Genomic DNA, 27,785 nt, shown 5'->3' with positions numbered 1-27,785 from the left:
GGACATTCGTAAATCAAACGATAAAAACGATAGTATTACCCAGATAGTGTTGCAAAAATGTACTGCTCAATTGGCACCGTCTAACCCGCATTTTCAGTCATCCCCTGTTCTCCAAGCGTAGGCCCAGTAATGAAATGAAATGAAAGTTGATCATAATGAATGGTGACTTTCGTGCACGATTCCTATGAAAAGTGTAGGTATACTCGTATCGGTAAAACTACCACTCCATTTCTCCAAAATTTGGAGTCGATAATCAAACACCAACTCTTGGGATACCTAGAGAAACACCAGTTGGTGATCTATAAATGGGCGCAAGCGGTCGAGTCGAAGAGACAGGTGCTAGCGGTCATTATGGATATAGCAAAAGCCTTCGATCAAGTGTGTCACACTTGCCCGTCTGCCTCTTCTTATGCTAAAAAAAGGGTGTGTGTACTTATGTATGCACGCAATAAGTTAAACTTCTTTGGCCTAACGAAGCAAATCTACCTACTCGTCCTATTCGACCTTTTTAGAACGAAAAATTGTGTAAAAATCTTGCAAAGATGGCTTTGACAATTAATTATTAAATAATGTATACGGCTGTATGCTTGAACCCTTTTTCCTGTCCTAATAATGGAGAAGAAACCAAAAAGAAATAACAAATGACGTAAACTTCAACCTGTTACTTTTGTGTTACAGTGATGTGCGCACATCTTAAAATTTCACTCTCATATTTTTTTCATAACGCGCCTAAAGAAGTATAACTTCAAAAAGGTAGGTTAGAGGTAGGTAACAGTTTTCTTATACTTAAATAGTCAAATGAGCTTTATATCCAACTATAGTCTACCGGACTCCCCTTTACTAAAAATTTAGGCAAACACAAAATTAATTATAGTTAAGTGTTATAGCGATATTTTTTTCTGTTAGCACATTGAAAAGTAAAGTTAGCAGACCATTGTATCCATACTTGGAATATGCAGGATAGCGGATATTTTCTCCACCTCCTGCAGTAGCAGGAGTACTCAGTTTGTTTTTGGTTTATTGCAAAATATGCAATCCCAATTCCAATATAAGAAAAACATAGATAAATTATAATATTAGGAAGTATTGGCTTTATGTATAATAAATAACTATTAAACTCTACTATAACCATGTTTCCCGCCCTCAATAATATGTCCTATATTTTAAGGTTATATAAATAAAATAACAGAATCTCATGTTATATTTATTACAAATAAATAATATCTAGAAATATTTTTTTATCAATTTCTTTGGCGAAATTTGAAGATAGTGGAAGTGTTGATGTAAGAAGATTTTATATATTGGCAAGACTTATTATAAACTGTTATTCATTCAAACAGACTAAAAGATAAACATTAATAATATTCTATATAAAAATATTTACAAAATGTACCATTAACTGGATAATATGGCACAACGGAAATTGAAGTAGGTAAATATTGTTACCAATTAAAGGTATAGCCTCTAACTGTTAGATATACGAAAATGCAGATAAATGCCAAAATTAAACTACACAACTAGACAAATATCTAAGTAGCAAGTACACATCTTAATAATACATCCTGATCGTAAAATAAAACATCGTTGCAAAATTCATAATGATCCTCTTAAAATAAATGTAAGATTTTTGATTGTCAAGTTTTGTCAAGTTACTTCACCGTTATATTAAAATCGAATTTAATTTTTTTTATACCAAAGAAGGTTACGTAGGCAGGCGCTAGATAGATACTTCAAGAAAAGACATTATAAAAATATTTGAAATTAATAATACCATAAATTGGCCCATTAAAAAGGTTTTGTAATTTAGGTATATAAGAAGGGCTAAAGAGATAACGAATGTATTATTCATCCAAAAATCCACGTAATCCACTAGTGGACATACTGAGTACCTATATGGAAAACAAAAAGTTTTGTATACTCTTAATTAACTTTTAAATATTATTTCTTTTTAAATGTAGCTTTCTATTTTATGAATTTTAAAGTATCTAATAATAGTCTAGTATACTATTATAGTAGGAGAACCAAAGTTACCGACATAGTCCAAACGATTGCGAAACTGAAGTGGCAGTGGGCAGGGCACATAGTTCGACGGACAGATGGCCGTTGGGGCAGCTAAGTCCTCGAATGGCGACCACGTACCGGAAGACGCAGTGTTGGTAGGCCCCCCACAAGATGGACCGACGATCTGGTCAAGATCGCCGGAATACGTCGGATGAGGGAAGGGCTGGGCCGATCGTCGTAGAAATCCTTGGGGGAGGCCTTTGTCTAGCAGTGGACGTCTTCCGGCTGATGATGATGATACTATTATATACCAAGTACAGTATTGTATGGGAAACTATTAATTTCCAGGTTTAGACAAAAAAAATGGTTTTACGGATTAATAATAAATATATTCACAGCTAGCAAAGCTACACATTACTATCTCCATAGGCATTCAAACTATTAAGAACATTAAATATTGTCACCGCAAACTATTCAGCTAAAATTCTAAATTGGCATTGAAAATTCAAATACGACTTACTTCATTATCTCTTATTAATCAATACACACTTAAGTACTTAATTGGATAATAAAAATATTATATATTCGGTAAAAGGCACACTTATAAGTCACACGGTTACTGTCGAAACTACTCTAACTTACGACTAAGTGGGTATTCAAACATCGAACAAGCATATCATAGTGTAAAATATCAATGTACTTAACAAGACACGTCTTGGTATTTGGTTTTTCTGTTTGCACAATAATTCCGCTAAAAATACTTTTTGTTACTATTGTATAATTTATGCCCGTAGTTATAGCTCTATCACCAAACATTTCATTCTTGAAAGCAAAGTTGTATAACGCAATAAGTTACTTCTCTATGGCATTTCGACTATAATATATATTATTCATAGGTGACAATTAAATTTAACTGATGTTAATTGGTCTACTTGGCCCTTCCGTTGGTTCCAGAACTATTCTTTTAAAACATCCATCAGGTAGTTGTTTCAGAATATCCTGAATGTTGTCAACTTCAGTACGTAGATGATCATGTTCGTCTTGATACTTCTTAATCCATCTATTATTAAAAAATAATAATTTAATGTTATTAATGAAGAAAAAGTGAAACAGAAATGTCATTAGCATGCTTTGTCGTGACTAAAAATTTTCTTGGTGGTGTCGTACCTTTGGTGATTGTTCTTGGCTTCCGTTAAGAGCTTTATTTTTCCATCTAAATTTTCCTCTTGTAGGGCCTTCTCAGCTTGATCTAGGCTCTCCTCTGTAAAAAAAGATTGTTCATTTGTTTTTTTTTTAATTATTTACTAAAAAGGAAATGATTTCTTTTTGCAATCGTTGTACACTTACGTAATCTATCCAGAGCTTGATCGTCTAGCGTTGGTAGGTTTTGCAACTCTTCTACAATAATTTTTAAATCCTCCAAACCCTTTGTTACTTGTTTTTCAGCCTCCCTTGCATCTGTATTAGCTTGACCAACCTAATTCAACATAATGCATAATAAGAAAGAGATGCTAAATAAAGGTTATTTTTTATAAATTATAACAGCTCTGCCTACCTACTACTCATATATATATACTGATATAAAGGTCAGGTGGAATTTTCCCATAAGTACATTCTATAGATGGAAATATTATAAATCTGTACATTTATCTGTATGGTTAAAGCAATAAAACATTTATTACGACCTTGTCGTATAATAAATGTTTTGGGTATTGTAATCTACTGTCGTATTAAAAATCATCAAAAAGTGAACAAATATGCTCATCCAGATAATATTATAAATACTAAGTATATTATGTATCTACTTTTTGAAAAGCAAACACTATCAAAATATTATTAAAACAAACCTTCATTTTTGCGTCACGTGTTAATTGCATGTTTTCTTCCGCCTGCTTCTCCAACTCTTCTATTTGTGTTGCTGTTCCTTTTACCCTTGCTGGATAACATTTTAAATATATTTAATTTGAGTATAGTAGAGTTGAGTAAAGCACGAGCAACCTTCGCACAGCTCCGATCCGATTTATGCTCAAAATATTCCGGTCTAACGTGAAGACCGTATTCATGTAAGGGTGTGAGACGTGGAAGGTCACCAAACCCATCTCTCATCAACTTCCGGTCTTCGTTAACCGATGCCTTCGAAATATCCTCGGTATTGACTGGCCCGACAAAATTTCCAACGATCATCTTTGGCAACGCTGTCATGAAGTCCCAATCGACCAACAAATTAAACGCCGCAAATGGAGCTGGATAGGTCACACACTCCGGAGGGATCCCAACCATATACCGAGGCAAGCCCTAGATTAGAACCCTCAAGGAAAACGCAAAACGGACACGGCGGACTGTCATGGACGAAGCGAAGGACATCGGAAAGACATGGAGTGAAATTAAGAGAGATGCTCAGGACCGATCGCGATGGAGATGCACTGTGGATTCCCTGCCCCAGCTAAGGGATACAGGAATTTAATTAAATTTAAATTTTATAATTTAAGTATGCGATCAATTTTAATTATTTTGTAATTCATATTCAAATATTATTGTAAAAAATAAGATTCTTAAATCATTTTTTCAAAATCTACTACTCAGACGTAAGATCGGGAGCAAGAAACTCATCGGGAATCTCTTTTTAAGTTTATTCATTAAATACCCTGTGGTCTATCACTACATTTCCAAGGCTTGTACTACTTAAAAAGCCATTATGCTATTCAATTTTATTTTTATAAAATTAGAGACTTACTTGACAACTTTTCTGCTTCGTCTCTTAGTTTTCCGGCTTCTGTTCTCGACGATGATGCCTTTTTTCTTATGTCGTGGGCTGCCTAAAATTATTTTTGTTCAATAATCATTATGTAACAAATGTGTAGCTTTGTAGTGTTGAAATTCTCTTTGGCTTTGCTTTATTTATTATTTAACAATAAGATGACGTGCTGAACAGACGTGCCTTATGCGCTTTTTCGCCCTTGTGAATGTTAAGCCTATCACGAAATAAAAAACCTAAACGAAAACGTATTTGACGAAAGCTAAACAATACCTACATTTAATTTAGCCTACCAATTAACTGAACTAATAAACTACTACTCTCTATTTTTTCTTCTATCAAATAGCGTGTTTCCCGAGGACGGAAGGAGGTCGCTTTTCTACATACTCACATCAAAAAAGTCTAAGCAACATGCATGATATTACAACTTTACCATTTATATTAATTAATTTCTAAGTCTTTATTCACTCAAAGTGCATAGGTATGTAACCTTTTTCTGTATTGATAACATACTGGCTGGTTGCGAAAAAAAATCGATCATGTTTTGTTTTTTTATAAAATTAATAAAAGGAAATTTGTTTGAATTTACGAGCGTTTTTATTGCTGCTTTTAGTATTGATTTTATAATTTTACCAACCATTTAAATAAAGTTAGTGACGAAATTTAATTGTTACATATTCTTTACGTCACGGAGCGACGTCATTTGACGGCAAATCAAATACAAAGAGCTGTAGGGTTGTTGCAAGCGGGAAGTAATCAATCTCAGGTATCTCGGCATTTTGGCGTTCATAGAAGTGTCATTTGTCGTCTTTGGCAGATCTGCAATAATACAAGGGAACCCGCTGAACAGCATTCAGGCCGTAAAAGGAGTACAACCACTCGACAAGACCGGTACATACAACTGACTGCAAGACGCCAGCCGATGTTAACCGCTCGAGAGATAAGTTTGAGGCTACAAAATTCAAGTGGTGTTGATGTAAGTCCCCAACCTGAGCGAAAGCGACTGCATGAGTACAGCCTACGAGCACGACGCCCAATTAGGTGCTCACCGATACGTCACGGGAATCGCGCTCGTCGAAATGAATGGTGTAGAGAACGCAGAACATGGATCCATGGATAAAATTATGTTTTCCGATGAGTCGCGATTCGGGTTTAGGCCTGATACAAGAAGGGTGCGAGTGTACCGTTGGCCCGGAAATACTGAAAGGCTCAGGTGCATTCAGGAAGTTCAGGTGCATTTGGAGGTTATGTAAAAAAGTGTAATTACAAAAGTTGTAGATCTCTTTATTACCTACAACATTGCCAATTAACTTTTTGCCATAGGACTTGTAGTTTTGCCGGAAATCGAGATAAACCGTTTTTTACCATAAAACACTCCCCCTTTTCCACTTCCCGACCTCAGATCGCCCGTAATTTATTTTTCCCTTAATTTTTGTTATATTCTCGTCCTTTACCAATGGGTTTCATCCTACTATTATTTTGTTTCTCTTTTTATCATTTTCAAAGGCTTCGGCACTGGTCTATAACTACAGTTGTTCACTATCTATCAGATTATATTTAAATAAATTTATATAAATTAAATTTCTGAACGCAACCATAATATTTGGCATGTGACAACCAACTATTATGTACATTGATGTATCTTAAGTTTTATCTGTCTTTTTGTTAGCTTCACCTGTATGTATGTTTGTTTGTAACCGACTCATTTGGGCGCGATTTTGACCCACTTTAAACGGGCAGATTTCATTCAAACTTCGTAGATTTATCGAAGACCGATGACAATACATTAATTTGATAAATTTATTCGATTTTTTATTTTGCAAAATAAGATTTTTGTCAATTCATATAATTTTCATCTATCGTCTATGCGGCAAGAATTGATGTTATTTTAAATTTAAATCACTATCGTTAACCAATTTATCTAATATTAGGCAATTTTCGAATACCAAAGAGAATTTTTAATTCAGAACTGCAGATAATCGTTTTTAAAACTTAAAAAACACGCTTTTATGAATTAACCAAACTAAAAAACGTGTTTTTACTTTTTTAACTACTATTTATTTTGTTGATCTTTTGTGACACTACTTCTAAGTGCACGAGAACTTTTTTTCACTTTGATTAATTACAATTAACGATGGAGAAGACGGCTTGACTTAGATCGTCGCAGTCAATCAAACGTGCGAACACGTGAGGTAGACGTGCTTACCGCAATGATGACTAGAGCTATTGCTATGTCAAAATTGCGTTCTTTAGTGAGTGACAATGAAGTACATACGCTTAGAAAGGAACAGCCATAATATTTTTATTCGAGCTGACAAAACACCTGCTGGTGACACACAAGGAGATTTAATTCACCTACTATATTCTATATTCATGGAGTGGCTGTTGTCATTCTGGGAGAAAATTTACAAACTAAAGCAATTTGACGTATGAGAGAATTTATCGACGCACAGTTTGACATTTCTGCTGTGAAACAATTTCATTGCAACAACAGGGTGCATACTACATACATACAGAACAACGTTTATTTATATACTTATAAATGTTATAGTTATAATTAATATAATATAATTAATAATTATACATATACATAAGACCATTTAATGTATAAAAAATATTTTTACCTCAGAGGCCTTATCAGCGTATTCCTTTTGTGCCTGCTGCGCAAGATCTCTAGCTTCTTTAGCTTTATCACTTGCTACATTTAACTCTTCTATAATACTGGAAATGTTTTCTTCAGCATTAGCGACTTTCTTTTGTACTCCTGGTACATCTAAAGCTGCTTGTTCAGCAAGTTGTCTAGATTCCGTCACTTGATCACTAAATTCTTTAATTAAAAGTATAAGTTAATATTTAATACAATTAATTACAACGAAATAAAAATAATTATTATTAATCATGTTATTTAATTGTTTTGGATCCCGTAAACTGGTCTTACTTACCCTTTAATGTTTGATAAATTTCATTCGCATCTTTTAATGTTGCTTTTGTAAGTTCAACATCATTCCTTGCTTGTTCTTGTAACACGTCTAACGCAGCCAGAAGCTCATTTAAATCATCTTGTCTAAATCGACCCTGACTAAGAAGGTCATTTCCTCGGGTAATTTGATTATCAATAGATTCTAGCATTTTTTCATTATTCAAAATAAGTTGTTCCAGCTCTGCCGACTTTTCATCTATCTATTAAAAAAAATTATAAATGTAATATATAGTAAATAATTAAACATATAATATACTTTTTAATGTCTACATATAATTAATTACTTACAGTTTTATTCATCTCAAGTGAGTCACGTTGTAGTTTATTTAGTTTAATATCAGGCAACAATGTAGTATTAACCTCTGCATAGAGACCTAAAGCTTCTTCATAAACATTTTTGGCTCTCTTCAACGCTTGATCTGCTAATTCTGACATACTGCTTAATTTACCTGCGGCTGCGTTAAGTTCATTCGCTAACATTTGCACTTCAGTACTGGAAATATATTTTTTAGATATAATAGCCTCATTAGTATTTAAAAAGTAATTTAGATAATATTATAATACCTTACCTTATACTCGCTTGCTTGGTAATACCTTCTTTAGCAATATCGTAGGCAGCTATTGAAGTATTGAAAGCTTTTTCTGCAATATTTCTTATATTCTTCGCTTCATTTTCTAATTTTTCTGCTAATAAACGGGATTCTTTTGCTAAAGCTGACATGTCCACTGATTGTTTACCAAATTGATCTGATCTGTTTCTCGCATTAGCAAGTGCCGCTGCACCTTCTCCATCAAGATATTCAAATGCACTCTAAAATGTTTGTGGAATGGTTATTTAGTTTAATTTTACATTTACTGCCTATTAATTTTTTTTCTATTCATTTTACTTACACTAATCTCTTTTTGTGCTGCCTCTATAGTATCTTCAGCTTTTGATACATTACCTTTACTTCTTTCCACAGATTCATTACCTTCATAGCTTTCATCTTCAATCTTATGCAGCATATTTCTAAAAAAATAATCTCATCAAATAAAAAATTATAATAAATATTTATGTCAATAATAACTAATAAATAAGACATCCTCGCACAATGCAATTAGTATTATACTAATAAAAAGTGTAGTAATAAAAGTATTACCGTATATCAAATAGCCGATCTGCAAGATCTTCCAAATTTTTTGTTAGATTTTTTCCTGATCCATTTCCTAGTTCTGTCTGAGCTTCTAGAGCAAGTCGATCGATTTCACTTCTTATTCGTTGCAGTTCATCATCAAAATCGGCATTTTCAACAACTGTCGGTGACTTTGAAATTTTGGCCAGTATCTGTTAAGATATAATATAGTCATAGAAGAAATCGGTAATAATAATCTATGTCTATGCTAAATTTAAAACACTCACATTATCCAACTCCTTCAATTCTTTTCTATGTTGGTCAACAGCCTCTTGTACCAGATTATAGCATGGAGGGCAATCTTCACAACCCTGCCCATCAGCTCGACGTCGCTTATTTTCCATACATCTATTAACATAAATATAACTCATTTAAGATACTGAAAATTGATGAAATTACAGATTCTAAAATACACATATATATAGAACATTGGAATATATCTCCCAGGTATGAATAAATAATTCCATTCTTGTTACCGTCGCCTCAACATTGGGGGGTCATTCTTCCACAACTAGATTGTTGAGATTTTCGGTAAAGTAATTAAATTGAAAGCGAGATTACAGTCATGGTAATCATATATTTAATGCATTTAAAACAGAGTGTTCAATTAAGTATGTTGTAATTCACAGTAATTATATAAGATACAAACATTCAACTATTTTAAATGAGGATCTAATTTGATGGAAATGTGACCAATATTGGCAGTTAGATATTTTTTCCGCAACACCTGATTGAAGTTTTACGTCATTCATTCTGTATTTATTACTTTCTGCAACCAAATAGAATCACAGAACTCTTGGGATTGGAAGAAAACGTGTGTACGAGTCACTTGTTGGTTAGCGGACGCTGTCGCCCAAGCTCCATGGAATGGAACATCTTCTGTCGGGTCAGCAAGTATTATATAATCGAAATTCAAATTCAAATATTTTTATTCAAAATAGGATGTAAAATCACTTACTACAAGTCAAAAACTACCACCTATTCGAAAAAGTATGCCTCAGATCTGAGAAAAACATCCGAATCCAGCTTAAGTTTCACCTAGGAAAGCATTTTGGTGATTACGAGAGATTTTTCTTTGATTATACCTGTCACATCTACGTCCTTCTACGTTTTCTTGACAAGAACATTGACCAAACTTATCACACTGGTAGTTAGTAGAACCCCACTCGTCGCAGTCACAATCGTGGCAACCTTGGGTAGAGAAACCGTAATGATATTCCATACACCTGTCACAGTGTATACTGAAAAAAATAAATTTTAAAGTTATTCATTAAGTCATTTTAATTACATTTACTGTATCTAGACATAAAGGAAAATCTTGTAAACAATTTTGTGTAATTAATTAAATCTGTCCAAAATTCGGAACTGGCAATTTATTGCTCAACTTGGCTAAGGCTAACCGTGTGTTTATTATATACACAACGATATTTGATTCGTTAGAGCACAATAATTATAATTTACTTACCCATTTATTCCAGGTTTACAGTAACATTGTCCAGTGGTGGGGTTACATGATGTATTAAAAGACCCCTCCATGTTACAGTCGCAAGCTTTACATCCTTCTCCAGAATTAATGTTGTAGTATCCATCCTACGAAATGTAACTACATGTATTTTTATGGAAATATTTCTAAAATTCTAGTAACATAAATTTATAACATTAAATTTTTTTACTATAATATTTGTAAGGAAAGTTAAGTAAAACTTTAATAAAATATAATAAAATTAAAACTCAACGACTCTTACTACTTTGTGAAGTATTTGATCGAAGAGTGCGATACTCGCGTTAAGTACCAATTATTAATCAATTAGAAAATAATAACATACTTCACATTTATCACAATTTTTGCCAATGACATGAGGTCTACAAGAACAGAATCCGATCAGTCCATCGCACAGAGGTTGACCCTCTGGGCCCTCAATTGTTCCTGCTTCATGACACTCACACGGCTTACAATCTCCCTTTTTCGTTTGATCTAAGGCATCTCCATAGTAACCTAAACAAGAACGGATAAAGTTTTGAAATATGTCTTAAATAATAGCAAGTTTATTGATATAACTTAGATGTTTATCATTTTTGTTCCAATGGAATATGGTTGAATAATAATCAATAAACAAAATTGCCAAATGATGAAAATAAAAAACCTAGTCAAAACCACGTGTGATTGTGTGTGTGTGTGTCTGTGTGGGGGTCTGTGTGTGCTTAAAGATTCTATAAAGAAGCCAACAAAACAGCGCAATGTGCATTTTACATAGACTATATATTACTATAAAAAATATAGTTGTTTTTGTTTTACTTATTACCTTTATCCTTAATAAGAATGTTAAAATAGAACAATTACCAGCTAGACATTTATCGCAGTGTTCTCCAGCCGTATTGTAGATACATTTTAGACATTCTCCGGTAGTTCTGTTGCAGTTACCAACTGCATTGGGGTCTACATTGCCATTGCATTGGCACTCATCACAATCCTTTTTGGGTCCAAATTGGCCAGTTGGATCACCAAAATGTCCATCAGCACAAACTTGACATCTTGGCCCTGAAAAAAATTATATTTAATAAGTAACAACTGGACTGATTTAGCCTTCTGTATAACATGTTAACATGTATATATATATGATAGCCAATTATCATTTGATACATAGGTAACATTTTGATTAGCTACTAGACATATTATTGTGATTGAAGGAAGCAATTATTGATATATTTTATTCAATTAATAGTCTAAGCACTAAGTTTAGAGAAATATAAAGCAAATATAACAACATTTTACTATTTTATTGTTTCCCCGTGCATACTCGTGAAAATATATCACATGCTATCTTTGAATGTCAAAATGAAGATGAAAGTGACGCTATTATATTTAATGAAACATTAACTTTAAGGATGCTTTATGCAACTGGCGGTTAGTCTAGTTAATAAGTTCAAAAAGATGCGCCGCGCGGACACCAATTTAGGAGTTTTTTTTTTTATTTTAATAAATAAAGATAGAGTGCCGGAGTCGGAATTTTTTTATTGTAAATATCCTTCACTTTAAGGATCTTTTTACGAAATTCCTTTAATATTAAAAGCTTTATTTTTTTATCTGCATCACGTATTTAACTATTTTTAGTACCATACAATTCATTCTTTATAGTTGTATTAATGCACAAAATAAATAATTATTTAATTATTAATCATGTCTCACCTGCATATCCGACGGGGCAATCCGTACAAACAATACTTTGATCCATTAATTGAATACAGCCACTGTCTTTTGGACAGGGACATGGTTTGCAGTCTTCAGGTGTTCCAGCGATAGCATTTCCATAGAAACCCTTGGCACAAAGTTCACAGTTACTACCAGTCGTGTTGTGCTTACAAATACAAAAACCTGAAAAAAAAATTCACGAAACATTATTGTTCAAAATTATTCTTAATTCAAAACACAATTTACAACGTTGTGATTTTGTTTTATATTTTTTTTAATTATTCTTAAATCAAAATACATTTTACACTGTAGTGATTTTGTTGTATATTTTTACTTACCAGTAGCTGTATCACATATATGAGCATGTCCATTACATTCGCAAGGTATACAAGTGGAGTATGGGCCACCATTAGCTGGTTCATGTTTGTAACCAGGGGCACATTCCTCACAATAATCCCCGACGTATGCTTTTGGACAAGTACACTTCTCAACCCAGCTAGCCGCAGCGGAACCCTTCTCTCGTCCAATTTTGGCTGTGTCTAGTTTGAAACTCATAAGGTAGCCGTGACCGCCCTTATTGTATGTTCCTCTTATTTTAATTGCTGTCAAATTTTGAAGTATCGACATATATTCAAAATTGGAAAGTGTAGGCGTCCATCCGTATTTGGGGTCTTCATGAAGTCTAAATTTATATTCTTTTTCCTGAAACAAGGATAATAAATGTAACAGAAAAATTCCCTAGAAAATTGGCAGAATTTTTTGTAGTAAATTTATCGCAAATGGCAGAGAAATTACAGATTTCGCTAAGCATGAAATATTAAGATCTTGCAATACCTGGTCTGAAGGTTCTGGATTATTCTGGGCGTAAATATTAACTGATACTGAACTATGTGCACCTTCTAGAACAATATCTTGAGACGACGGATAGCCTCTACTCTCAGCTAAGCGTAGTGTGAACTTTAAGTCGTGATTGTATGAAGGTCTTTGATCTCCCAGAAATTGATTTGAAGCCACAAAATACACCAGTTCGGAACCCTTTGATGTAACGGCTAAAATTATACGTCAGGTTTACATATTATATATGAATCTGCATAACTAATGTAAGTATAATATAAAATTATCGATGCTGACCTATATTTTGTGTATTAGCATTAAACTGTAAGGTGGCTGGTTGCCGTTCATTAGTTTCAGCTGACCATTTTTCTGCGTCTCTTATGAAGTGTGCACTCAGTTCGTGTGCCTGATACTTTGGAGCTGAACTACACTGGGACGAATGTCCGAAACAAAAGCACGGCGTGCATCCAAATTCATTTTCTAGATCTAAATTGAAGAAACCAGGCTTACATCTGTAATCAGTGTTGATAATATACTAAAAAATTCGAGCGTAACAAATACAGTATAGGAAATAATATTATTTTAGTCTAATATATACAATTATAACACACACATACACATACGTGCGCGAATTCTATTTATTTTTTTTAATGTAAGGGAAGAGACTGGACCTTACGACACAGGGAATCCTAGTGTGAGGCTGGAATACTAGAAAATTAAAGTAACTTACTTTGGTACCAATTTATACTTAGTAACATATATTATGTAACTAATATGGTACTCAATAAATCAACTATGTAATATACCCATTATATATAGTATAATAATGTACTGGTAAATAAAAATATAAAATTATGTATACAATTATTAGCACATAGTTACAATACAATTATAAAATTCATGTATAAGAAAAAAAAATTTAAAGATTATCTTACTCTCTGCATTGTTTTCCTTCAACATTTTGTTTGCACAAGCATATTCCAGTGGAAGAGTCACAATGGGGATTGTTTCCATAAGAACCAGATTCATTACATCCGCATGGTTTGCACCCTTGGTTTGTGAACTCGTAGTGATTGGGAGAGCATGTATCACATTTATCACCCGTAACGCCAGGCTTACATTGACATTTTCCTTTTGCATTGCATTGGAGGCTTCTTGAACCTACAGCATAAAGAAAATTGAGCTCCACTGTACTCACTTCACCAAACAGCAAACAAGACCTGAAATTTTGTTAGGTACCTGTCGGGTTACAGTTGCATGGCAAGCAAATGTCTTCTGTTCCTTGATAAAAGTTTTCTTTGCATCGTTCACAGTTAGCACCATCTCTATTTTCAGCACAATCAATACAGTGGCCACCATGGCCTGTGCGTTCATATAGGTCCTTATCAAAGAAGCATTTGTTCGAAAAACCGTTGCAATTACAAGCTGCAAATATAATAAAATTGTGCTAAATTGCATAAATATTTATATAACTTTTTAATATGGAATTGTTATTCAAAATAATTTATTCGCACAGCTTTTTTGCAAACACTGTATTCTAACTTCGCCTATAAAGTTATTTACAAATCTATTATATTTGGAAAATATTTTAATAGAATAATTATTATGAAATTATCAGAGTTTAATGTTAGCACTTTGAGCGGTGGGTGCTCTCACCAGGTGCTCACTTATTTACTTTATTTGATACATGGAAGAAAAATTAACTGCCTATATTTCCTCATAAGCTGAACAAGACAAACACCTTTCAAGGAGTCTATTCGCCCACTTGACAGTTTCTTTTAATGCCTTACAATTGTTCATTTCAAAATTTGTTTTATTTGTGTGATTTCAAACATAATTAACATAGCAGTAAAAATAATGAACACACTAAGTGAAATAATACAAATAAGATTACTATATAACACAACAATTACTGTAATATTATATATTATTTGGGAACCTACATAGAACTACTAATATATTTAAGTTTCAGGTAGATTTGACATTTTTGTGGATTGTGATAAACGTTTGAAAAATATCTCCATTTATCATGCAAAAACAGAAGTGAAAAAATATTGCAGTTGCATACAACTAATCAAGTTGGTAGTAAAATTGTCTCCTTGATTGTTTTTTTTTTTTTATAAATTACATGATTAATGAACATATGAATGATTTCGCAGAGATCATTTAGAAACACATATTAGAAACATATATTATTTATTTGTATTTTTGATGATAACAGTGCTAGTGAAGGTTTATGATTGTAATGTATTCATTTAAATAAGCACACAATTGATAATCTAGCGTAATATTTTACGTTTTCGCTTACACATAGAAGTCTGTAATTGAACTAGGGCCCAATATAGTGCAAATTACTTATAATTATACGAATAATATTATGAACACATACCCTTGCATTCGTGGACATTGGTTGGTGAGGCTCGTCCCCAAGGCGCATCGTTGTAGAAATCTAAACACTTTTCACAGTCACGACCAGCAGTATTATGTTCGCATCTGAAAAAGTTTTTGACCAATTCATTTATATAATGATTTATGTCTTGGCTTAGTAATGTTTAATGAACTCGTGAATTTATATTCTAATAATAAATAGCTATCGTAAGCCTTTTTATAGAAAAGGAAGGTAATCAATCGAGTCACCACCGGGCATGTTTTCTTACAGCAACGAAGTAGGTTTTCCTAAGCAATTACACAAATCTGCCAGAGTAATGCAATAAGTAAGAAATTTGAGTAAATGTCCCTTACTTACTTACGGCGGTTACCCGCCGCTATGTTTTTTTGTATCTTTTCTAAAAAAAATATTTTATTTTATCCACATAATAATTTTTAAGCTATTTAAGCTATGGTTTGATAGAGTTTACCATTTTTATTAGTTGCTAAATTGAAAATATAGTTAAATTAAAATTTTAACCATATGTAATATGATTTTTTTGGATGTGTATGAAAATGATATGATTTGCAGCCATGACATAATTCTTTAATAAAATCTTTCTACATATACCTACCTACTTGCAAGCTTATTTTTAGCACTCTCGAGTTCTTCACCACGCCCATTTTCAGTACATTCCTTCCTCCTATTCTAATCGTGAAATGTACTTCTAGGTCAACTTTTTATGTTTCCACCTTATCTCCCACCCACATTATCCCAATTATCATCCATCGTCTCTTATAAAATATAAAGGATTACCTGCAAAATCTTGCTTTCGAACCATCTGGTAGCTCTTGTAAGACACAAGCTGAAGCGTGCCCATTACATTTACAACGAGCTCCAACCGCAACATCTGCTATAGCGTACCAGTAAGATTGTAGGACTTGAGTGTCACCGAATATTTCATCCCCAAACGTATTGAGACGATCGAGCGAAATACGAATATCTGTCGCTGTCACCCATTCCTTAAAACAAAAACGTTAATCGAACAAGTTACAAATATTTTCTAACTGTACTTGCTCTTCGGATATCTTAAACATTCAAACATAGGATTGAAAATGACAATTTTTTTACTTAAATTTATATTTAAATAATATAATATATCCTCTACATTTTGATCACATCTACTGACAGAACAGAGCGTGCTCGTCTTTTGACCGTGACACAGATGAGTCGGGCTTTTAGTTCAAAGCGTTGCCTAAGCCTTAAACGCTAATATCTCCTAACTTATATTACGTACAATGACCGAAGTTTCCAAACTGGACAGTTTGGTTATAGCTAATATTTTGACCAAATAATGTATTAACTGGAGATATTATATATATGTAGATAGCAGATCTTCCAAGTTTACCTGTAGTTCCTGACTGTTATCGAAAGTATATGCCGAAGGTCTACCCTCGAGCGTCGAAAAGAGCACATTACCCCCGGAAAGAGGAGAAATGTCAGAATATTCACTGGTACAGAGCGCTCGTGTTTCTGCACCCAACTCGGCAGCTTTTTGTTCTGTCACGCCGTATGTATCACGACATGAAGCACTGTAAACAATAAAATAATATATTATATAATAATGGGATAGGATTCGACTGTTAACATTCTGTTAAACAGCTCTGTGGCCACTTCGTGTTTCCATTACAACTATTATACTTCGATTAATATTTTGCAAAGAAGACATGTGTTTTGCAATACCCCAGGAATCTTAGGAGCTTTTATTATGTTTGGCTTTAGCAAATTAATTATTATAATATTTTTTTTATTTCATCAAGAAAAAATTTATCGGGGTTCTTGATGTATGAAATAGATCTCACCTAAAATATTGAAACGGTTCCCAATCAGAATCTTCACTGTATTTTTTGTAAATAGCAAAACTTTGTGGTCGCGGAGAATAGAATACAATTCTGACATAGGTTATGTCGTAAGCTTTCCCTGCAAATAAAAAAAATTATAAAAACTCACAACAATTATCAAATTATTTAAAGTATATTAATATTGTAGTACATACCCAAATGTAAAGTCAAATTGACTCGATTGGGATATTTTATTCCTTCTTTCATAGTTTCTGATTGCCACCACGTAAGGTTGTCTTGTTCATAATGTAAGTCAGTTAAATATTCACTCGAGAATTGTCCAGGCTGACAAGTGTCGCAGGACCTGTAAATCCCGAAACATAAATTAATGGATATCAATGCCCTTATAACTGTTGTTATGATAACAGTACCATGTGGTTTAAATTATAATTATGAATTGATTTTATTCTACAGTGATTAAATTCAAATTTAAATATTTTTATTCGAAATAGGGTATAATATCACTTATTGAAATACAAAAATTACTACTCGAAAAAGTATGCCTCAGACCTGAGAAGGGCGCAAGAAACTCAGCGGACTTCTTTTTTTAATAAAAATATCATAACTATGTAAAATCGTACAATAAAATTTATTATTTAATAGCCTGAGGGTGATAGGTCCATTCCCGATCTGTGGTATTTTTAAGAAAAAGAAAAGAAAAAAAATATGTTATAGTAACTTTTACCACAAAAACTTTTAATTCTTTTGACTTTCGTGATACATTTCTTAAAAGTTAGTTATTACTGATAACTAACCTAGAGGATGTCCCGGCCGAAGTCTGAATACAGTATACCTTTTCACCGTTATCACCACATGTGTTCGTTGCTTCCATTTGAACTAAGTATGCGGCGTTTTCAAACTCCGGTATACATCTCTGAAAAGCGTCAATACAAAATATTAAATATTGTTAAATAATAACAGTATAAATTTGAATATATTGAACATTTGGAAATATTTTGTAATATTATATTTTTGTCACTACATACATATACTTAACTAGCTGACCCGACAGACGTTTCAGACTGTTCATAATAAAAAAAAATCTTGTGGGTGGATTATCGTAAAATCCGTTGTTAGCTGACCTGTACTCGACGAAAGGAGTATTCCTACCAAATTTCGCCTTATGGTTCCAGAGATATCGTGATGAGTGACTATATACGTGGAAATCTCTTATATATATATATACATATATATATATATATATATATATATTTATTTACAAATTCCCGACACGAAAGTGAATTTATTTAAATACGGTTTTACTGTTGACTGAGTATTTATGAGATGTTTTACATAATATGTGCAGGTTTTGTGTAAAATGTTTAAATATGACGATGAACCTCTGTTGACTGTACAAAGACTAGCATCAACAGGATATAAGGTATACTTTGACTCATTTAAATAAAATTTTTCGTAAGCTCTTCGTGAAGATCATCTGTTTAGTTAAAGTTTTCTTATAAATTAGAGTAGGTTTTAAGTTTATCGTTTTTTTCAAATCATTTCTTTCGTTATATTTAATTTCAAATATAGCTAAGGTCAAGAGAGAAAATAATTCTGTTGGTTTTAACAAGACCGTAGTTTGTGAATTACGAGAAATCATTGTAACCCGGATTTTCTACTCTCTAATACGGAAGCAAATTTATAGTTCCACACTAAAATAGTTATTCTATAAATAAGTTGCAGATGCAGTGCGTACACTTACATCGCTAGGTAGAAGCATGTCCAATATTCTCTTCGGGTGGATGCCCCGTGTAGACTGGGCTAACAGTATCCATCATTTTGAACCTTATTGCAGTCACTGATATATTTTAATTGTATAGAATGCTTTTGACGGAAACGGGAACACAATTTCAGCATTATTATCAATGAGTCATATCCCGACTTAAATATTTGGTAGAAGTGGGAGGAAGGACTGAAGTTCTCGAAACGCTTTTTGATATTTTTATTAATTCATTTCAACTTTAACGATTTCAACCATTAACTACATAAAAATTTGGATGTGTTTTTCTTTAAGGTGAAGTGAGATCCTGGTTGAGTAGGTAGCAGACAAGGACGAACTATCGGGGTGCGCCCTACCTACCCGGCTAGGGCTACTAACTAGATAGACGTGAACATTTTATGAAGAAGGTATAGGCACGAATATTTACTTGATAGAAAGTAATTTATTATTTGCAATAAATTGAGATACCTAATAATTTATTGGAACGTATGCTATGCTGTATGCCTAAACAAAATAATAATATCATGTAGGTATGTACATTGGTAGGGTGACGTCGCTTCATTGTGCCTCTTACCACATTTAACACGGGGAGTGTTCCTAAGAGCTGTTTCAACTGATTCCTGCTGACGTCGTCATCATCGATCAGGCCTTCACACGACACACCACAAACTCGGATAACATCTTTACCATCTGAATGTGTTGGGGTTTCTTCTACAGTGTTGTTTTCAAGGAACTTTCTCCCATGTACAACCTAGTTGTAAAATAAGCTTCCTTGCGAGGTATTTCCAGGCGATCATCATCATCAGCCGGAAGACGTCCACTGCTGGACAAAGACCTCCCCCAATGATCCGCAAGACAATCGGTCCTGCGCTGCCCAGACTTGTAACCATTTGTCTTGACCAGATTACCGGTCCATCTTGTGGAGGCCCTACCAACACTGGATCTTCCGGTGCGTGGTCACCATTCGAGAAATTTACTGCTCGACCAACTATCTATCCGTCGAACTATATGCCTTCTACACTGCCACTTCAGTTTCCCAATCATTTGGGCTATGTCGCTGACTTTGGTTTTCCTACAGATCTCCTCATTTCTTATTTGATCTCGCAGGGAAACTCTGAGCATAGCCCTCTCCATTGCACTCTGAGCGACCATGAGCTTTTCCATCAGGCAATTAGTGCACGTCTGCGTACCGTAAGTCATCATTGGCAACACAAACTGCTTAAAAACCTTCAGTGTCTTCAGACACTGTCGTAGTTTACCCATCCAAGTTGGATTCAACGAGTGACCTCTTTCGCGAAATTGGATCTGCCTAATTGGATTGTTTGTCCGAGGTAGACGTACTCGTCGACAATTTCGAGAGTATAATTCCCAATTGTTAAGGGAGTAGGTGAGACGTAGACATTTGACATGATCTTCATCTTGTCCATATTCATTCTGAGACCTACTCCTTGGGAAGCTATATTGAGACCATAGAGCATATGGCTTAAGTCTTTCATGGTCTCTGCCGTGATGACGATATCGTCTGCTGTTTGGCGTCATAAATCTATCAATTTGAAGGTAGAGTCTGGGATTTTCCGGTTCTTTTTGAACGGTTGGCCTTGAAGAACTTAGACCCAGCCGTTTGAACAGCTGCTACGAAACTACTATTATACTCGCCCATGTCAACGCAGTCACCGAGTCATTCCAAGCGGTTTTGCAATTCGAGTTGAAAGTTTTCCGGTTTTGGTTCTGGATGGGTGCGGGTCGGAGCGTAAACTTCACCAGTCGAGACCGCTCCAGTTTTAGATCGATATTCAATGTGCCTCTTACTATGCGGTGATCACTTCCAGTTTTCACGAGGTTTTGCAGTAATCACCACGCTTGGCATGCGGGTTGGCGATCGCAGTAGATGGTGGTGCTCTCTTCGAAAGATACTGCTGCCCATCCTCAGTTCCTTGTATCCTTTAGTCGCCTCTTAGGATACCCGCGGGAGGAGATGGGATGTTACTATTCTGGTGCGACACCACACGCACATATTCCATTAGGTTCATTAGATTTCGCAGTATAACTGAAGGTAAAAACGGCTCTTCATTTATTAGTTCGAACTTACGCACCGCACATATATCAAAATTCACGACTAATCATCAGATCACGTATCTTTGTGTGAAAAGTCAGCGCTCAACCAGTATATGTGTGTCTCTTTTAGTCACACTGGATGTATATCTCTTATATCTTTCTTGCATTATTTTATTGTAAGTCTTTCCTATGGATCACTCATATTTCTCCTTTGAGTTTTCTTTTAACTGCAATCAGAAACGTATAGTGCAATTCGCACTTAGTAGCTTTTCAAATTGTAGACTGTTGTTTGTTTTGAACAGTATTTATTTGTTAATATACCGTCAATGCTATGTAAAGATTTACTTCAACTGTCGAACTAGTTTTGATGATTAAAATGGCTATTGTACGTTACTTTAGTAATTAATTTTTATTTCCCTCGTAGGTATCTTAAGCAGTATGTATCCGGAGGAGAAAGAAACTGACAAGTAAACATATTCACACAAATAAAATAAAAGAGATTTTTACGATGTTAATAGAAAAGTCTTAATTAAATGCATAAATTTTCAGATAACTAACTCGGTCTGCCTATTTTTTCCGAAAGTCCGGAATAAATGGACTGATTTAGACTTTCATGTAATTCAAAGTGCTCTACTGTCGATGGACTGCAATAGGTCAATTTTGCAACATAAAACTGTTACAATCCAAGCCAAAAGTGGAATCTATTTAGAGATGGTTTTTCCTAATAACTATCTATACTAAGTTCCAGTGTATTATTAAGCATGAAAAATGCTATCATATAAATAAATAAATAAATGTATTTTTTTTAATTGAGATATTGTTGAATTACGATCTTTACGCCACCTATTGCCATAGTTTTAACGACTTTTATTTTACCGCCACCTACCGGTAAAGAACCATATAACAATCGTTCTACTAACTTGCACTGACTTAACCAAACTTTTTTTAAGCCGATTAAGTCCTCCTTTGCTAGTCAGACATTGCATGTACCTTGGAATATATAATTACATATTTAGTTTCAGTACCTAAGTACGTAAGTAAAAGTTTAGTTATTACTAATGACGCAGGTAATATTTTTGTAAGTGCATAATTTACACAACAGCTAATTTCGATTTTCTGACTTCAGTCTTCTTATCGTGATTCGATAAACTTTAAAAACGACTTATTAAATATTTTCCAAAGTACTTGAATTTACATAAACTTCAATGAAGTTACACATTTAACAAACATTATTGAATAATAACCATATTATCTAGTCTTTGAAACAAACATATGAATTGAAGAAATACGATACAATAATTTTTAGTTTGAATTTTTTCCCTCAATGGGTACCTAACCTTTGATAACCCGAGATTGTTGGTTTATCTCAGCCTCGTGCTGGTAAGTAACAGTTGCTAGATACAGTTGTAGTGGTTGCGATATGCTACCAACAAAAACTTTGTTATCAATTGTCACTCCACTTTCGATCTACAATAGATTTATGCTCTGTGAAGTAAAGTTCTGTTTCTAAAGTACTTTTAATAAACTTAATATGGCAACCATCAACCCAAAAAAATGTGGAAGGCAATTGAATGTAACAAATAGCCATTTAAAGAATTTTGATTTGTATAAATTAAATTAAAAGTAGAATAGCAGAAATGTTGCCCTGCTAGACATGCTACATACATACAGAACAGTTGATGTGATTAGGAAGTATTCTGTAGGTAGCATGTATTCAACTTATATTTTTATAACGTTTTATTTCTGCAAGGTACATAGAATTAAACTGATTAATGCTTATTTTATTATTATGCATAGTACGTACTATTTACATTATGAATAATAAGAATTTTGTATATTACAGCCATTATAAATTACTCTATTGATTGACAGTAGTGGCCATCAAGTTTTGTGTATGTTCTTCTCACGAGCTCTACTCTTTCCGAACATATGGTAGATTCAGTAATTCAAAAGAAATATTTATAGTAGTGAGGATTAAAAAGCGCTTGGTTTAAGCCTAATTGAATAAAGTTTAATTGACTTTGACTTGAAGTGAATTAGATTTTCTTTAAGAATTACCTTTTTCGTTGATTTTTAATAAATAACTTCATAATGTTTGCTCTGTATCTCCTCCGCTTTCGGATAGATAATCATAGTGAGTAGCTAGAAATTTACGAAATTAAGCTTTGCGATACATGTATCTATCATGATAAAACCATGCTTTTATTGGCTAAATATAATGTGATGTGTTTAACGGATGTGGTGATAAACTCATTCCGCTGGCCCCTGATAACAACACATTAGGCCTCTCTGAGTAAACGAACTCATAATATTATTAACAGACATTAAACTATTTAATTATTCTATCATTAATATTTGATAACCTTTAGATTATCTTTGTTTATCATGAAAATAAAGTAGCAACTATAAACTTATTTCATACTTATAACTTAATTTTAATCTAGGACTCTTTAATTGGTATTCAATGTAGAGTCATTATAATTTGATTGCGATTCTAATTGCTTGAGAAAAGATGAAGCATCTCTCTGTGTTTCTGTGAGTAATTTTATAATCGTGACTATTCTTAGCCTGTACTATTTAAAGTGAAATAAAATAAATTAAAACATAAATATATTGTTGGTACGTACACCTTTCTACATTCATATTTAAAGACATGCTTAGCAAAGAGTATTTTTGTTATTTTTTTAATGTTTCATTCAGTTAGTATCTACTGGAAAGTGTGCCTTCGCAACGTATACAAATAACAATTAGACTTAATCTTAAAGTACTATGAATAATATTTTACCTTTCACATTAACTAATTTGAGTAGTAACAACTTATTAAATAAGTAATTACTATGTTTACAAATCTAACGGTTCACTTTACGATGGCACAGTTAATATTTTGTACCAAATACAGCATAATTTGTGCTAAATTAGCACGAACTCCAAAAGTTTTTAAAGCTTGACACATAATGTTTATACTTACTTGAGGCTGTCTTTCGCTGTTATAACACGAAGCTAGTTTCTGTGCTCCTATCCTAGGAGTGTAGTAATCCTGTGCCATTGACATCGCCATAAACGTTAGAAAGTGTATATAAATAAAGGACCGCGCCATTTTGTAAGAGCGCGTGTGGCTTGCGTCGACGCGCATGCTAGGCGACGGAGCACTGACGCTCGTCTTGTTTCACAACACTACGCCACAGACGTTGTTAAAAACAGATACGCTATTAAAAATGTACTTCATTATGACGATTAAACATTTTAATCTTTAATGCATACTAATTTTAACTTAATATAATATTGTCAATTTAAGTATTTTTATAAAATTATTAATAATTAAATTCATTAGAATTTAAACTATGATATATACTTTTAACATATTATAATAGAAGCTGAACCCACGACTTCGTCCCAACCCAACACATATCACTGGGTACATAGTGATTAAAAAAATCGTTGATTCTTAAAACTGTAATAAAATTATGTAAAATGAAGATATCCCAATATTTTTTCGTCAAGGGCCAAGAGTCTATGGAATAAAACTAATAGACTTAATTGAACCTTCCTGCAGTTTTTCGGTGATGATCGCGCACAAATAAAGAGGTTTTTTTTATTATTGTATATTGATCGTGTGCCGGATCAGCTAGTTTTATTTGTATAGATTTAACATAAATTATAAATTTGCTAAAACGCAAAACAAAATAATATGAATTCATTTATTTGAACCTGAATGACGTAAATCATTGTGAATATCTTAATTTAAAAAAGTTAAGTTAGTATACAACGTTTGAAAAAGAAAAAGTATATTATACAAATAGCGGATCTGTTAAAGTGTTCTTTGACAAAATGGCGGAACTAATTCTTAGCCCGGCTCGATGGCCTCCACCTCACAGCAACCACTTTTTTGTAGATGAATCTGAAAAGGTCCAGAGCTTTTGTTTTCGGCGAAATTGCAACCATGTGCAGTCATTCAAAAGGAGTTCTCAGGATACCACAATTTAAGTAATAATCGCAATTGTGTGTACTATTGTTAGATATTATACACAATTACAAAGTGACCTATTAAAGTGAAACAAAGTTCACTTGGGTACCTATCGCTTTCATTTTAAAACTGATAATATTTATATGATTATAAAAGTATTCGTATGTAATTATTTGAATTTAAAAATACTGTAATGATTTTAATATTTGTTTTATGCATGTTTTTTCATAATCAATATTCAGATTTTACAAGAATATCATATCTAATCATAATATGGAGACTTTAAAATATTACCATATCAAAACTTATAGTATTCATATTCTTTGCTTAAACATTAAAAAAATTAACTAACACTTTAAATTAACACTTATTTAATTAACACTTTTAAATGACGGCCTTCATTTTCTTGAGCTGAGGGTACTCTAGAGAAGCCAAGCATGCATATTCATATACCGGGAACATTAGGTCATTCATATGTTGCCTCCCTTTTACACAGCCTCCCATCTCACTTCCACAAAGCCTGCATTTTTGGTGATTAAGTCCTCTCAAATACACAGCCAACCAAAATCTTAACTACATACGCTGTAAGTCATGACAAATTTACAACATCTGTGTACGAAAGAGTTGAATATCGAATAATTTATTAAATGAATTGAATAGTTATATAAAATTATAAAATTTTAAAAGGTAAGTATATTATTATAGTTACATACATTGCATGGTGTTTCGAGGTCCTGAGGCGTCCAGGCAACATAAGAAATGTTATTAATTGTATGGTCCATTACATAATTTATTTAATAATAAAAGAAAGAGTTCTTAGGGATTGTGTAAAATAAAGCCTGATTAATATTTTTTTTAATTTTTATTTTTTCGTTCTGCAACATATAGATACAATGCAATTGTATGTGTCTTCTCCATTATGGTAATAAGAGAAATTTAAATACGGGCCTTATTCTAGAAACTTCTGTCTGTCTGCCATTCTGCAATGGCTATTCTTTGAAATCGTTGGACGTCTTTTGACTGAACGTTCACTGCCATTTGACTCATTTATGGAGTATAATGTAACACTCAATTATTGTTCTTATATAAGAATAGCGTTCAGCAAAAAAAAATTATATCTATGAAATTATGTATAAAATCCGACTGCTTCGTCAGTAGCGTCGTAAATTATACTAGCTTTTACCCGCGACTTCGTCCGCGTGAAATAGTTACTTTGGGCAGCAATTTTATTTTTAAATATAAATTCTCTTTGCCAATAATACTCATAGAAACTGCTGTGGTTAATACATTTTTACTACAAACCATAGAACTTTTATCCCCCTTTTTCATCTCCCCCATTTCACACACAGGTGTAAATCTTAAAAACGCTAAAACAAATACTTATTTATTTTTTATCTAATGTTTAAATATAAAGTTTCATGGCGTTCTTTTCCACACAAACTTACACACTTACTCTCACCTCGCCAAGCCTTTTTTTTTTCGAGATAAAAGTTAACCTATGTCCTTTCCCAAGCTCTTGTCTATCTCTGTACTCTCGGCGTAAAAGCGGAACAGACAAACCTACATTCCCATTTATAATATTACCAGGGATTAATACAGAATACATTAAATAGCGCGGACCATTATAATATGCTAAAGGAACGAAAAAAAAACGAAAGGTATCGTATATACCTGTGGTTTTTAAAAAACAAATTATAACTTCGTGGTTTTCTATAAATGTATCAAAGTACATAAGTATGACGATCCATAAAGCCTAGTGCTTAGGGACTCTGCCTACTGAGCTAGAAATCCTGGGTTTGAATCTCGGTAGATGAAAACATTTAAATGATGAATATGAATGCTTGTTTCCGAATCACAGACAACTTAACTTACAACAACAAATCTATCTATATATATATATATATATATATATATATATATATATATAAATGAATTGCTGTTCGTTAGTCTCGCTAAAACTCGAGAACGGCTGGATCGATTTGGCTAATTTTGGTCTTGAATTATTCGTGGAAGTCCAGAGAAGTTTTAAAAGGTGAATAAATACGAAAATGTACGGAATTAAATAAAAACAACAATTTTGTTTTTCCTTTGATGTGTCCCCCGTCGTCCACAAATCAAATCAAAAGAATAATTGAAAATGAATAACTAATAATCTTTATATCGTTCTCCGGTGGTAAAAAAAACTTTATTTTAGCTGCCTATAGTTGGTAGATTTTATGTACAATTTAATATTTGGTAGGTCTGAGAATCGATCGTCATCTATTTTTTATACCCCAAAATTATCTTTTTCTTATAACTTTATATGGCAATACAACTTTGCTGGGTCAGCTAGTAATCAATACAATTAGGAATGACAATCAACCAATGCACGACGCAATTAATCCAGATTTGAGTTAGAACATCGAAAGGAAATATAGTTTTTGTTCTCATTGATTTTGGCAGCGATTCGAATGCAAAATGGAATAGCACTTGTACTTGCTTCATCAGGTACAGCAGATGTTTTGGTAGAAGACTGTTGATTAGCTCTTTTAGCATTCAAGTTGCCGTTGAACATGCAAATTAATGAAGCTACTAACGAGGAACTATGCAGTTACTACAGTCTTGTAGCAAAACAGGTTGCTCATAAGGGATGAATGCACAATTTTAAATAATTATCGTAGGAGGGGCTAGACTGCACGATGATACAACCAAAAACCCTTTTGGTGCTGCGATGTTTCTGTAGCTAGATGGTTTTCGACATATAGAAAGCAAGAAACCATCATTTTTGCCGCTAAATTTCACCATACGCCACAAATTTAAATTTGATCTCTAAAGATACAACCAAACATGGCGTTGTTCTTATTTA

The 27,785-nt window shown here is 33.3% G+C and overlaps 1 protein-coding gene across 1 annotated transcript; it reads right to left on the bottom strand.

The window, feature by feature from the left end:
* Positions 1 to 1,191: 1,191 nt before the first annotated feature.
* Positions 1,192 to 24,113, bottom strand: LOC126978948 (laminin subunit gamma-1). Its single transcript, XM_050828076.1, has 29 exons — positions 23,945 to 24,113; positions 17,957 to 18,075; positions 17,357 to 17,505; positions 17,163 to 17,280; positions 16,709 to 16,892; positions 16,117 to 16,322; positions 15,322 to 15,425; positions 14,172 to 14,357; positions 13,868 to 14,093; positions 13,230 to 13,444; positions 12,933 to 13,147; positions 12,437 to 12,800; positions 12,096 to 12,281; positions 11,250 to 11,447; positions 10,735 to 10,904; positions 10,374 to 10,498; positions 9,994 to 10,149; positions 9,136 to 9,256; positions 8,876 to 9,060; positions 8,628 to 8,745; positions 8,306 to 8,547; positions 8,025 to 8,229; positions 7,699 to 7,936; positions 7,381 to 7,583; positions 4,736 to 4,817; positions 3,849 to 3,937; positions 3,349 to 3,478; positions 3,169 to 3,262; positions 1,192 to 3,061 (listed from the first exon to the last, which is right to left on the bottom strand). The coding sequence occupies exons 1-29, from the start codon at positions 24,107 to 24,109 to the stop codon at positions 2,911 to 2,913; spliced, it is 4,944 nt and encodes a 1,647-aa protein (XP_050684033.1). The 5' UTR covers positions 24,110 to 24,113; the 3' UTR covers positions 1,192 to 2,910.
* Between the last annotated feature and the right edge of the window lie 3,672 nt (positions 24,114 to 27,785).

The sequence above is a fragment of the Leptidea sinapis genome, chromosome Z (genome assembly GCF_905404315.1).
Source record: "Leptidea sinapis chromosome Z, ilLepSina1.1, whole genome shotgun sequence".
NCBI classification, from domain to species: Eukaryota; Metazoa; Arthropoda; class Insecta; order Lepidoptera; family Pieridae; genus Leptidea; species Leptidea sinapis.
Note: the sequence above shows the minus strand (reverse complement) of the source record. Positions and strands in the feature narration are given on the sequence as shown.